The sequence below is a fragment of the Cinclus cinclus genome, chromosome 20 (assembly GCF_963662255.1).
Source record: "Cinclus cinclus chromosome 20, bCinCin1.1, whole genome shotgun sequence".
Classification (NCBI taxonomy): domain Eukaryota; kingdom Metazoa; phylum Chordata; class Aves; order Passeriformes; family Cinclidae; genus Cinclus; species Cinclus cinclus.
The window spans coordinates 8,885,916-8,901,038 of record NC_085065.1 but is presented as its reverse complement, the minus strand read 5'-3'; the positions used below and the strand labels follow the sequence as shown (position 1 = coordinate 8,901,038).

Below are 15,123 nucleotides of genomic sequence, written 5' to 3'. Positions count from 1 at the left end.
GCCAAATTCCTGCAGTCAGATCCCTGCTTACCCCAGGTTCAACTAATCATACATAAGATTTCTGTAAAATTCACTGCTGTGGATAATGTCTCCTGTCACAGCTACATCTACGGTACATATGGTACAGATGAGGTAGATGAGGTTTTTGTCTGATATTATCTGGAAAAAGTTGCATAGGTAATATCAGTGTGAAAGAGTCAGGAGAGTTGAAATGTTTCTGTTCTGTATGCGGACAAAAGTCCAATGAATTATCTCTATCACATGATGATGATGGTGCATTTTCTGTCCCAGCAGTAACTCTGGAGAACATTACACAGCAGCTGCTGAAATTAGTTTTGAATCAGCAGGTCAAGGTAACTTTCATCCAAAAGGTTTTAAAAAGTCATTACAAATACTGATTTTCTGCAAGTCTAGGAACACTGGAAGAACATCAAGATCTGCTGCTCCCTTTCTTCCAGTTTTGAATCAGCAGTACAGCCCTTCCAACCAAGGCTCCAAAACTCCTGTGCAACCACAGTGACAGGCATGCACTCTGCTCCCTAAACTGCCCAGCAAGAATTTAATGTGATACAGCATGTCTTATTGGTCTAACAGCAACCCACAGCAAAGGAACAAATGACTGATATTGAGTAATGCACACTTGAAGGAGGACTGGTCTAATATCAGTCAGAACAGGCCATAGAAAACAGATTATGTCCAGTTGATATTATCTGGATGAGAACACAAACTGGGAGCAGAACATAAGCCAAGATTGCTGGTATGACTGATTTCTGAAGGGCATCTGACATCACCAGACAACCCCAAGTCTGAAGATTTACTGTGACACAAACTCAGGCTGTCACACATTCAACATGCTGAAATCTGGCTATTCGACAGGTCTCAAAAATAAATCTAAGCCAGAGAGCCACCATCACATGGCTAATGCCACTAATGGGGTCCCATGAGAATTCATTCTTCCTCCTACAGAATTCTCATTAGTGACTTTGTAGCAAAGGAAAATGAAAAGTCTGTATCATGCTCACAGATGAGCTAAAGCAGAAACTCATTAAGTGTGAGCAAGGTCTTTTGGTAAATCTGGGTACTTGCAAACAATATATATTACATTAAAAATAAACAGAAAGCCATCTGGACGGGAGCCAAGAATGCCAGCGGGTGTACAGGGTGGAGAATGCCATCTTCAGCAGCAGCCACTCCTGGCAGGGGAAAAAAAACAACCCTTGCTTGTTATAGAGAGTGTTCTCAAGGTAATACTGCCTGCAAAAAAGGAAACATGACCTGCAGGTTTGTAAATGAGGTGACATTACCTCTTTGGAACTTTTTATTGGTACAGTCTGACTGGCTGCACTGACAGGCTCAATTCATTACCTTATGAAAGGGAAGGTTAAGCAAGACTTGATTGCTGTCCAGAGGAGCAGAAATCTGGTAGTACAGAAGTCTCCACTACGACAAAGGTATAATCGAATCTAGAGGCTAGAAGTCAAATGGGACAGCCTTAGATTAGAGTAAGTTGATTATTTTTACTATTTAACTAGTAAAATGTCTCACTAGCTTCACCAGAAGTTTTACAATTGAATTGCAAGTTCTCCTAAGAGATGAGTCATGGTTGAGGTCAAGCAGACCACTCAGAAAACCTTATTGCCTACATTAGGAGAGACTAGATGGTCCCAGCAGTTCTCTCTGACCTGACAGTAAGCTATTAGGGTTCAGAAAAGCTCAAGCTAAACAGATGCATTTAAAGCTCCAGCTAACAAGTGCCATAGCACATGTGTAGCCAAAATGACCCACCTGTACTGGAATTCAAACCATGTTTCTGGTTAGAGCAACAACCATGGAGCAAAACTCCTGCTAAACAGACTGGGAAAGGTATTTAACTCTAACTGGTCTTACAGCTGGCTCTGCTCAGTCATAGGGACTAGAACCCCACAAAGAAACTCTGCTTTCCAAGCTAAACTGGAGCAGAACTTTAAGTCAGCCTTGTGAAGAGGAGACAGAGGCATCACATGATTTTCTGTAATGCCTTGTAGGCACTGTTATTACACCGCAATGACAAAACGATCTCAAAGGTACTGCAGACAGGTTGGTTCCAAATGCAGCCTGGAGCTGGGAGCATTAATTATTCTCTAACTTCTACCATTTAAATACTTGAGAGCAAGAAATCCTGACTTGCATCTTTCCAGGGTGATCACAGGAGTTACAGCTGCAGGAAGGAGCCAGACTGCTGGAAGCTGTGGTGGTTTGCATTGTTTCTTAGGTGATCTATCCAAATCATTCCTGGATGACACCCATACTGCAGGTTCCCTGCATTGAACTGCAATAGTAATTTCTGCAGTGTTTGCACTTTACCAGTGTCTGCTATGCCAAATATGCTTTGGTTTAAGAGTAGAAGAGATTTCTCCAAGTGCCAAAGTTTCAAAACCACAAACCAGAAAAATCAAGCTGCATTTTGGATTCCTATATGCTCTTACTGGATACAAAGGACAGTGTTTCCAGAGTTGTCTCTGCCACAGGTTTTCAAACAGAAGGAAAATGTGTCTGACATTTCAAAGCAAATCATCACTAAATAAACTTCACAATAGGAATGCAACTGACTTCATAGGAAGAAGTGCTGTTTGTGCAGGGTTCCCAGTCCAAGCCTTGCTGGAGCAGAGACTTCTGACTGCAGGTAACAAGATGCAGGGCTGGCCTGGGGCTAGACGGGCCCTGCCAGGTTCAGTGTCTCTGTGAGGCACAAGCACAATGAGTGGGGAATCTCTTTTAGATGCTCACCAGCCTGGCAACAAACCACAGCAGGGCTTGAAATCCCACTTTGACGCAGTTACCAGGGGAAAGGGTCCTTCTCAGAGATTTGACAGGTTTTCCCAGAGCTTGGCCCTGCCAGGCTGTATCAGGGGCTCCTTTTAGCCTCATGAGACAGCAGTGGATGGTCCTTTCACAGCCTTCAACACAACACAGAGCTCGCCCTGTCAGTCGAACCTGCCTGCACTCACAGAGCCCCTCTCCACCTTACTCCTGCCTCCTTTACTGAGCTGATCAGATTTCCCACAGGCACAGGGAGCAGACAAGCTTTCAGAGCACCTGCTTCTTCCAAGTCTATCCACTCCTCCCAAGCTCTAATACTCCCCTTTTATTTGTCCAGACTGGCTTGAATGCAGTTTAACCATTCAAAGCTGAAGCCCCCCAGGGGCACCCACAGGCCAGCAGACCTCCCACTTTGTTTTCCTGCCACACTGCAGCAGAGACCTGCTCCTTTAATACCATGGGGTGATGTCTGCACACTGCTGGCACTGTGGGAGGTGCAGGAGACCAGGTGCTCAGCAAGCTGGGAAAGGTTTGGCAGAGGCTAAGGTCCATATTTCCTGTGTCTGCATCACAAGCACAGGGTCATGGCTGCATTGAGACCCAGAAACAACAAGCCCTGGCTAATACAATTCACAAGCTCTCTTTCTTGGGGAACACCTAAAACACATATTGGAGTGCAGAGATGGCTTGACAAAACTGATAGAGTAGGTGATTTAAAAGAAGGAAGCAGAAAAGACACAGGCAACAACCATAATTACAGAGCCAGCATAATTAAGAGAATTCATGTTATGTTCCTCAGGAATGAGGAAATCCAAACAACCTCTCAGAGTCATCTGAGAGCTGCAACTGCCACAAAGGGGAAACAAGCCAGGAGGGAGACTCAGAAAGACCAGACTGTACAGGAAGGTTAGGAAATTGTAATACTCTTCCTGTTCATGCATCATGCTGCATCTCCAGGAAGTGGGGGGAAAAGAAATCTTCTCACCTGCAGGGTAGCTAGAGAGACAAATCCAGCCAAAACAGTTCCACCAGGTTTCCACTGAGGATTAATTTTCTCATCAGTTGGGGCCAACTTCTAGAAGACCATCCTCACAGAGCACACTGCAGACTGCTGAGCTTTGGATGGCCACGGGGAAGGGAGTGCAAAGACACAAAAGGAGGACTGTGGAAGGGGCAGGAGGAGAGGGTAGCTCAGACTGGCTGAGGGGAGGCCCAGATGAATGGAGAAAGGAAAGCAGGGAGGTGAATGAGCAAGAGGTGATGAATGGCAGGGAGGGCATGGAACTTTTACACAGGGCAGAGAGCAAAGACAGACCTTCAATGGGGAAGACTGAAAGATGCTGCCTGAATGGAAGGGGAAAGAGGGAGGAGAAATGAGGCAGGGAGAGAGCTGAGCAGCACAAAGTGAAATAGTGCAGACAGAGCAGCTTCCCACATGGACTTGACAAGGCCTTAGACAGACAAGTAACACAGCATGAACTTTAATCCAGGAGTAGAAAAGCTGCCTCGAGCAGACAGTGTTACCATCATCTGTCCCTGTATAATCCCTCCACTATTGGGCACCTCCTTTGCTCCTAGCCGACGAATTCTCATGAACCCAGAACAAATCAAACAGCAGCCACCAAAGGTCAGACTGCCCCCATCAAAGGGAGCTGTACCAAAACTGAACCAGTGACATGGAAAGGGCGGATAGGATAAAGCCCCAGGTTAATTACAAGCAGCAGCCCAAGAGATGCAAGGGTAACGCTGCTCCAAGGGCAGGACAAGATACAGTTTATATGCATGATACTGTTTAGCAGCAATGTTATTTACAGGGCTTTTCTCCCACTTACAAAGCAAGAATAATTTTTTTCAAAACAAAACTTTTTCAAGCAAAGAGATTTCAGTCATGCCAAGACTTTCCTGAGAATTTGTCTTAGATTTGAATATTGATTGTTCAGAAGTTCCTCCAGATTCTAAAAGGCCAAACCACTGGACACTGCCATTTTCAAAATGTTTCCTTAAAAGCTGTAATTTACATTCATATTCAGAGTGCCCAGATGGTTCTGCTCAAATAAAATCAAATATTTTGTTTGGAAAAAAAAAAAAAAAAGCAGCAGTGTTTTCCTCAGCCTTTTGGTGAATTTCAAACAAAATTATGTGCATTATTATTCAGCCACCTCTTTCCTTTGCACAGCTGGGGAAAACAAAGCATTTTAAAATGGCATATCTTATTTCTTGAACCTCACTGGCAGAGCTGAAAACTGGATGCCCTTCCATCCTTTTTGGGTGGCCAATGTCTATGTTTTCCTCCTAGGCCTGTCAGTCTTCCCCGCATGAACATGTGTCAAAGGTATTTTCCCAATGCAAAGCAAAAGACACAGTGACTAAGCTTAAAACAGATAGTGTAAGGCCTTAAATTGTAGTATTTCACTTCATATTTGTTAGGAACAACCATTTAAAAGCTAATTCAACATCTGGAGCATGTGTTTTGCTTGCTCATAAATAGACCTGAGTAACACATAGGTTAAAATGAGAAGTCATAGAAATTCAGTAGAAGGTAGGACACTCCCTGCAAAAGCAAACACAATGGAAAGAACCCAAATTTAAATGTAAGACTTGACCCTACTTTGCCTTTTCAACACATCAGGGAAGTCAAACATACAAACTGGCATTTAAAGGGTTGCTAGAGAAACCATGAGATGCCCATCTGTGCCCTAACTAGGGACTCTGTTCTGTCCCTTTCTTTTTTTGATGCGCCTTGCACCAAGCAAACGTGACAACACCAAGGTGGGTAATTTCAGGCAAAAAATGTGAATGTCCTGGAGTCAGAGCATAAGCAGCATCTCATCTGAGAAAACACATAAAGATTTATTTCCCTGTTCCATGTCTTGCCAAAGAAAGAACAAAGGAACTCCTGAGAAATCTGGGCTGGATCATCCAATCCCTTTCACAGAGGTCCAAAAATATAAGGACAGAGACTTGGGATCTGGCTGTTAGAAATCAGGTCTCTAGGACATAGTATATTTTGAAATGATAATTTGTGCTCTTTATGATTCACAGTGGTATTACTTCATAAGGAGTTCCACTTTTGAACTTGGAAACAGGCAAAGTAATTCACCCCAGTAATTACCAAAGTAATTTGCAGGGACAAAGTAAGTCACCTAAGGACATCTGTGTTCCAGCCACCTCCATGACACACTTCTGTATTGCCACCTAATAACTAATAAAACTTTTAAATTGCCAAATACTAGAGGGGAGATTTTGAAGGGAAGGGTAAGATGGAGTAAAGGTCGAAGCATCTCCATAAAGCACACTAAGCTTGGTGATATCCACAAGCAACGAGGAAAGATACCCAAGAGTGAGAGTCTCTCCTGGAAGCAGCAGGAGATGACATGGATGTGGGTCTGTGCAGGCACACACACAGCAGGGGCAGGGGGAACAGAAGGGCTGCTGTGCCAAAGCTCACAAGCTTGAGCATTGCAGCTTCACAGGCTAGCTGAGCCCATGAAGAACCATTACTGCAAACAGAAGAGAGTTTTGGGTTCCCATCTGCCAGCCTGGGCACAGGGAGATCACATTACATATGGTGTTGGGGGAAAAGGGAGAAAAAATATGAATCATTCTCAATCCAGTAAGAGGAGCACTGTGCAGCTGCTGCAGTGCAAGTCCTACCAGCACTAGCTACTGCTTTGGGTCAAGAGATCATACAATTTCAGCCTGCTTCCTGACTTCTGCTCCATCCCAGCTGCTTTCCTCTTGCTTTAGTGCCTGCCTGCAGGAACAGCTACTTTTCTGGAAAAAATCCAAACACAAGGTTACATGTGCCTGAGGGAAGTGACAAATACACGGCAGGTCACTGCTCAGTCTAGAAGCATTCAAGCAGGGTCAACACCTACTGACAAAAAAATAGACAAATACACACATACACACTATGCAGGGGAAGTATTTACTCATATGGGACAGCCCAGATGCTCAGGCATGCTTGGGGTACCTGGAATCTGCATCTTTGGAAAGCTGGTGCCTCTAACATGTGAATCAGACATGGTCAGGGACTTGCAGTGCCTGAGATCTGACAAGTTATCCTCCTTCCAGGAAGGGCTGCTGTAGCACGGTGCTGGCAGGGACCAAAACAGCCCCCTCTCCCCATCCCACATCCAGCCTGGGGATTTCAGTTCTTTCCTGCTTCCCAGATGACAGGGTCCCACATCAGACAGCCAAGGCAGTGCCACTACCACTGGCTGGTCAATCTTCTTATGCAAATGAAATCAGGGTAATTGGGACAGTTACAATGAGTCCCTGACAATGTTTGCTTTTGTGCACACCAGTAGTAAATATAGACTGAGCTGCTTTCTAAGGATGGGGTGAGGGGAAAGCTGTATACAGGGACAGCAGTTCAGATTCTCACAGGGATGATAAGGAAGTAAGCACTGTTTAAACACAAGAATGCTCTCAAAAATGTCCTGATAGCAAGTAAAGAGGCAGATGCTGCAAAAAAAAGTCATTGGGTGGAAGTCTCAGAAACACTCAGGGAAGCATAGCCACCATGGTGGGTTTGTGGAGCTGTCCCCCTGCATTCCAACCCTCATTCCACAGACAGAACACTTCCAGAGTATTCATCCCACTAAGGGTCTCAGCCCACAAGAGTCAGAGCACCTACCACAGCCACAACTGGACATGGCACAAACACAAGCAATTGCTGACAGTCTCCAGGCTGCAAGAGCACAGTGGCTAGTCAGACTCAGTCACTCCTGCACTGACAGCTTTGCTTCAGCCCCATGAATCTCATAATATAAGCTCTACTTTTGTTGCAGCCCTCCAGGGCCCATTGCAGCAGCAGTGGAAGAAACCTAAACAAAAAGCAATGGCCCCCTGAAATCCTGTCATGCAAACAAGACTCTTCCCACCCATTGCCAAAAGGCCTGAATGGAAAGGGACTGAACACCCCCCACCCACTCCTGCCTGGTGGTCTTTTTGTCTCGTGACCTTCCCCACACAAACACAACCCCACAACAATCAGACAGGCAACATAATGCGCCAGCGCCGGCTTTCCCAGCCCTTCAAGGCAAGCTGGGGAGGGAAGGGGGGAGAGCTGGGGAAAGCTGAAAGGAGCTGGGGATGAAGAACAGATAGGATGGGCAAGGAAATACCAAGCAGTGCTTTAATTTCTACTTGTACAGTCCCATGAACCAGGATAAAAATATTTTAATGAAAGAAACAAAAGAAATGTCATCTCAAATGGCTTAAAAAGAACATGGGAATACCAGCCAGTGGGATTTTCATACAAAAATAAATTTAAAAATCCAACAATGCTTCTCAATGCTGTGAACATCTTTTGACATCCCCTTCAAGAAGCCCTCAAAATTGAGCCCTCTGGTGTAAACTCTGCTGGTTTTACTTGGCTATCTTTAGGATTTAGAGTCTGAGATGAATTAGATACAAAGATTTCCCTCTAGACTTGGAGAAGACTTTTTTTGCAACTGCCTTAGCTGTAGAAAGCATCAACACACATGGAAACCCTCCCTGGTGTGATGGCTTAAAAGCACAGAAAGTTTCTGCCAGTCTGTCTGGATATGGAAGAAGAGAGTCATCATCTGTGCTACTGACAGCCAGCAACAATCGTGCCTCCAGGCCCCACATTGCCCTTGCAAGGTAACAGATACCTTTTGGTTACTGCAGGACATATTTCCTTTGGGAAAGAGCAACAAGGGTTTCTAAGGGCTTCCCAGGAGCAGAACAGGAGACTAACCATGTAAGGGGAAACTCCTAACCTTCTGAAATGCCATGGGATACTCCCATGCTTCCAGCGCAGACACAGGAAAAAAATATAGACTCCATGGGAAAGCAAACCTGATAAAACAAAATGAAATATAAACTCTCAGAGCCTAGATTCAGTGAGCTTAGCAGGGTCCTCAGCTATGCTTCAGGGCACTGGAAATGCATACCAAGTACCTTTACAGGGAAAGGGGGCTGTGCTTTTGCCACAAGCTGAGATCTGTGTCCCATGAATTCCTGGCAGCAGAAAGCAAAGCCACGGGAAAGCACTTGTGTGATTTACAGACACATTAACCACCTGGGGAGCATGACATGGTAAGAAATGACATCTCAACTCTTCCCTGCCAGCACTCCCACTACCCCGTTAATATTATCACTGCCTTAATTAAAGCCCCATAGTGGCCACTCAGTGGTCCACCCCTGGACAGGTATGAAATCACCTCCATGGGAGGGTGCAGCTGATGTAAACAGACAGAAAGTCTCCTCGAAAGCCATATGTAGCAGCTGGGTGCAGGAGGCCCCTCCCAAATCCAGACCAGACCACGTCTGGCCTGATGTACTGGTCAGAGGTTGTGGAGCTGCAACTGACCCTTCCCATGTCCAGATATGAACTGGAGTAACTGGAAGAGCAGCAGCACCGAGTTTGCACACATCTGGCAAACTTCTCACAGCAAGGATACTGTCTCCTGCCAATCCACTCCAGCCTTAATCCTCCATGGAAAAATCCCATCAGCACTGTGCTAAGAGGCAAACTCTCAGGCCAGACGTTAACAATTAACGATAGCGAAGATGACTGAGGAAGGGACAGATGGAGAACAGATATAATCAGGCTCTGCTCATCATACTGACTTGGAGGAGCTGGACAGGAGATATAGGCAGGATTTTTAGTATTGGTTAGACCTCAGTGAAGTACTACACGTCAGCATGCTTGTATCAGCTAGAAAGCAAGCCCATGGCCATCACCCTCGACTCTCAGCATTTCTATGCTAGAAAATCTCACTGCATAAAAAAATGTTCACTGTAGCAAGTAAGGAAGTACAACAGATTGGTTGCCTAGCTGACATTAATTCCTGTCCTATTTTATTGCATGAAGAAATTAATTATACTGTACATTAGTCTTCATTATGTTAATTAAAATTATACAGCCATTTAAATTGACCAGTACTGCTTGCTCCAATTCTCAACTCTACAGAGTTTGGAGGCAGCTAAAGTAAAAATTGTTTCAGAAATTGTCACCTGGTGTCACCAGAAGAAGCAGGTCCTGATGACTAGCTTCTCCATTCACTCTTCCCTTCCCAGGCCTTGTAGTCCTGGTCTTAGACAAGCTGAAGTGAGAATACCTCCTACATCAAGGAAAAGGAACATTCTAGATAACTTTGATCTGTGGTGGGGGGCTGATGGGGAAGGTGGGAAATTTCTTGAAGCAGTTTTCAGCTCTCTACATTTCACTGTTCCTTCCCCCTTGAGCCACATGAGCTATGTGCAGCTCACAGCCCTCTGGCAGCGCAAGCACTGCCAGCACCAGAGCTCAGTGACACCAGAGCTCAGTGACAAAGAGCTGGTGGTTACAGTGACCAGTCCACAGTGCAATGCTGCCTTCTGCAGCCCCAAGGAGTGACTGGTACGCAAAGCTGCCAAATACCTTCAGCTGCCACTGAATTCAAGGATTTGAAAAAAGACTCGTGGGAATCATTTTTGAGAGACCAAGCCTTCAGAAGAAAATACTCACTGATGTCCTTCAAGGAAACACAGTGGGTTTCTTACAAGTTAAAAGATGTGTTTATACAAACCCAGAGCAGGCTGCAGATCCCTGCAATCACAAATAGGCAGCTTCAGAAACAAGACATCATAACCAGGCACCCCTTCTTGCCTCTGGGGGAGTATTTTCAAATGCCACAATGAGAGAAAAAAATGTCATGGAGGTGCCACCCACAGTCTCAGCCATTCCACGCTGGTGCTTCACCCTGGTTCTATTCCTGCTGCCCACACAGCAAATCTGGCTCTTCCAATGGCCTTCTCAGAAACACAGCAAACCACGGTCATTTCCTCAGCCTGCAAAATTGAGACACTGTTCAGTCTAACCCTGGCACACATCCCTTGAAAACAGACCAGGCAGAGGTGGATGCAGTAGCCATGGAGCAGCACATCATGGCAGCAGTGATAGACTTTCCCCAGCCAAATCCTGCTGTGTTGAAATCACCAGTATCTGGAGGGGTGCTGGCCAAGGAAGTTATGAGTAAAAAATCTTTTGCTTGACATGAAAGATGCTGGCCGGTAGCAAGGCTTGGATCCTGCACTTCACCTTAGAAAATATTTAAATAAATCATAAAAGCATCAAGGGAAGGAATCATTTGAGCCTGTGCATTCCTTTCACCTTGTCACAACTTTATGGTGCGTATCACAATATTCTCCCTGCATATTTGCTACTGTCCCTTCAGCCCAGGATTGTGGAAGTGATGAAAAGCTGAGGTATTTGTCTCACAGTGCTAAAGGGAAAAACACAAAGCACCAATGTTTTCAGAGTGTAGCTTTGCAATATCTGAGGGATCATCACCACCTCATGCGTTTGCAAAATGCAATTTATCACAGAAATGCTTTCCCATGGAAGGGGAGCACAGCTTCCTTTAATGATACCCTCAGCAAAAGAAATGGAAAATTTCAAGGTCTGCATGCTAAAAGAAACATTGTAAAATTAAAATCAGTGGAAGTCCTTACCCTTCTGAAACCAGAAATGAAATTAACATGGGGCCTGAAGGAAGCAAGGGGCCCCTTCCAAGACGCCAGGATTTTATTTTGTGTTTAAAACCCCACAGTGGCAGATCAGTACTTATTTTAATGACCTACCAAATCTTTTGAGTCCTCTGTAACCCTCAATGAAAGCCTAATAATGAAAAATTGTCTACTAAAACTTGGCTCTTCCTGGAAAGTAATATCTGAGCAGATCTCCAAAAACAGCTATTTCTATGCACACCATGAATTTGACTTCAGTGTTTTGTTTTCATATATCATTGCATTTCCCACTTTCATAGCTTCCTTGGAATAATATTTGATACAGAAAAAGTTGAAGTGATACACAGAGACAACGGAACAGCCAGCCCTCAGAAACCACAGGGCCTCTCCATTCTTATTGCTTTTTGTAACAAATACAGCCAGAGCCATGGAATTCCAAGTAAGAGATCCTCAGGAGACTTAAAAAATCAAGCAAACCATTGCCATGCAACATTAAATGCATTGATTTTATGAGCATCAAATTCCACCTATTAACAGATCAGTCATCCTCTGCAGCTACCAATTTACATATCCAGCCTGTGAACTGCTGAGGGGCCACTGGATACAAAATAGATTAATGCATTAAATCTGAAAAAGGAAACTAATGTCCATTATCACTCAACTTAATGATCATGTTTTCTTTAGGAGTAGCAGCTGAGCCTGTGCCTGACAACCACACACCCAGCTAAGGCACCCTTGGTACCAAGAAGCACTGAACCCTCTGCTGTGAGACTGTAACTGTGCTGCATGCAGTGCTCACAAATTAATTACATTCAAGCCCTGTACAAAGAGGGCATTCCTTGGAGCTACCTTCTACCAAATCACTAAAACTCCTGTTATTGTACATGGACTAAATTCAAAGGCCTGAACCTCACTGTGGAAGAGAGTTTATCTGAATATACTTTAAAACCCTGGAACACTTTGTCAGACTTTTGCCAAGCCAGGCAGTATTACCAGCTTTAATGTAACAGCACTTTTGATCTTGAAACAGCCAGACTGTTGCTGGTACATCTATTATTCCATGGTTCTGGAACAGAACTGTGGCCTAATATCACACTACAATTCACTCTTTGTGCACAGCTGTCTAGAAAAATGTAAGAGAGAGCTTCTCAGCAGCCTGTACCCCCTCCATCACTTCTCCAGTGCCCAATCCAGCACCAATTACAGCTATGGCAAGGAAAAAGGCTTCTATTTTAAGCTTCTTGAAAAGGAAACTGGGTGCTGCAGGCAGAAGAATAGATACGGGGGAAAGACTCCTCTAAATTGGTTCTCCTTTTTTTTCAACTGGGCACCACACAAGTAGACAACACCTAGAGGAATTAGGGACAATCCCACAGTCAAATGGATTCAATTCCTTTTTTAGGTCTGCAGCAGACAGTTGTAAGAGAATATGATCACTGATCTCCTTATTCCATTTTCTCACCTATGAAATTAAATGAACTGAAACTGGAAAATAAGCTTTGAAGTCCTGGAAGAGGAAGGGCTGTTGCAGTGTTGAATAAGGCCAATTCCCTACAACCCACAGCCACTGTGGTGATACATGCAAAAACCCTGAGGTGGAGAAGAATCAGGCTCTGAAGGAAACTAAAAAGCTCAGACAAAAGATGAAAGAAACTGAACATGGAAAGTTAACACTGCTTTGAACATTTACTGAGCAGAAATCCTTCCCAAAAGGGACAGAACTGCAGTTACCAATCAGGGACTCTGGGTTCAGGCTATTAGGCAAAGCACACACCTCCCAAGAGATCTGACTGCAGGGCTTACTCAAAGTCATCTCACAGGCATCAGCTACAGCAGCATCTTGGAAAGGAGGGGCAGGAGCTGTTAGTTGAGCAGTGGGGAAGAAGCAAACACCACTTGTTTATTCACAGGTCTTTCCAGTTGAATTTGTTGCTTCCATCAGATGTCACAGTGATAAGTACCTGTTTAAAAAAAATCAGGAACAAGAAGAAAACCACCCCCCTGCAGCTAATCCAATTAAGACACAGGATAAAGTTGTAGAGGTTAATCAGATCTGAGCCACTGGGTCTCTCTCTGCTGCTGTTTAGTGACATATCTGGTGAGCAAAACCAGCAAGAGGATGGCCAGGCAGGAACACCAATGACCTGGCCAGCCCTGGAAGACAACTGTTGGTCTTCCCTTTTCTGCTCCATCAGGCAGAAAAGAGAGGAGCATATTGCAGGGCAGCCCCATGGGAGAGCTTCTGGGCTCACAGCTTGGCTGTCCCCCTTATCAGGTGCCAGGATGCTGTGACTATTGGGCTGCCTTAGACACTCCTTACAAGCAAGGAGCAGGGCCGTGCCTACCATGAGCTGTCAGGTGGAAACCAGGGTGGATATTACTCAGCAAGGAAAAGTTCTACCCATACAACTACAGCGAACTCCTCTTACCTTGTGTTTCATTAGCTGTAACTCTGTGTGTAAAAAGGCAGCAGCAGGGCAGGTGAGGGTTGTCCCAGTTCAAGGGGCATCAGCACAGAGACACCTGGATTGTCACAAACAGCCCCTTCAGCACTGGGAGCCAGAAAAGAGCTGAGCTGGGCTTTGCACTGGAGCAGCTCCACTAGCGTTGGTTCAATGCTGACATGGGACTGTTGCTCCTGTTGCATCCATGCTTTCCTGCCTGCTGCCTGCCCTGAAGTCCTGATGTAAGTCTACCTTGCAAAACTGGGCACTCTGCTTTTCCCCAGCTCAAGCCTTCTCATACAGTCAGATCTGCTCTGCCTCTCTCCCTCTTCCTCCCTATAGAGCAAGAAGAAGCCAGTGGCCTCAGCCCTCATTGCTGAGACCAGCATCTGCACCCTGGTAACAACTTTATCCCATCACCACATCCATCCCTGGGTGCAGGACACTCAGCGTGGAAGGATGGACCTGCTCTGGAGAGTGACCTCTTCTTTGGCCCATCAGACAAGGCTCAAGCACAGGAGGGCACATTCTGTGGGGAAAGGAGAAAACTTTTTCTATATCCATTTCTTCTCGGCAGGGACTGCATTTGGACCAGAAATTCATCTCTCCTGGACAATACATGCCAGCCTTTCAGGAGGACAGATGGAGCAGGCACTCCAGTGGGATGACAGAACTGTAGTGACAGAAAGAAGATGATGGAATGTTTGTAAGCACCATTCTGACAGTGATGCCAGTCTCTCTGGTTGCCAGAAATATTGTTTCAGGCAGATGATTCCTAATCCAGTGACTGTCATGTTCCCCCCTGGAAGGGAACTGGGTCTTTGGATACCATTCTACCACACAAGGCTTTTGTTTGTCTCCTCTGATGAATTGTTCCTCCTTCTTGGTAAATTCTGTAATATGAGGAGAGTGTCTGCCACTGTTTTTTAGTTTCTCAAAGGAACTAAAATCTGTAACTGCCAAAATCAGAATTTCTGCCCTTCCTGAAGGAAGTTTTATCCTTCCTTTATAGACGTGAAGTTTTATAGCAATAATCCATGAAACTTGTCAGGAGAAAAACTACATTTTCTTACTCTGGACTCAAAACACAGAACATTTCAGATTAAAAATAACTCCCTTGTTCACTGTATGCTAGATCTGGGAGGGAGGCAAAAATCCACAGGGACTTGATTTGATGCGTGAAAAACAGAACTCTATAGCAGCAAGTATGCACACACATTTATTTTAGGTTAATAATAGTTCTGCAATAATACTTAGCTTTGTAGAGAAAACTAAAGTTGGGATAGACCCATACTGGCTGGTGCTCTGGTACTGAGTACCATGACAACTTGAGCACATCCAGCAGAAAGAGAATAAATAATTTTTTTAAATCTTGTCACATCACAGTTTTCTTGCT

General features: G+C 44.8%; 1 protein-coding gene across 2 annotated transcripts in view; it reads right to left on the bottom strand.

The window, feature by feature from the left end:
* RHBDL3 (rhomboid like 3) overlaps positions 1-15,123 on the bottom strand; it is a 54,849-nt gene that overhangs the window by 26,207 nt on the left and 13,519 nt on the right. The window contains exon 3 of one of the 2 annotated variants that reach the window (XM_062506272.1): positions 6,490-6,573. The exons of the other annotated variant lie outside the window; for it this stretch is intronic. Within the exon in view, the coding sequence (XP_062362256.1) occupies positions 6,490-6,573 (84 nt within the window). The remainder of the gene's footprint in view (positions 1-6,489; positions 6,574-15,123) is intronic. 2 annotated transcript variants of the gene reach the window in all.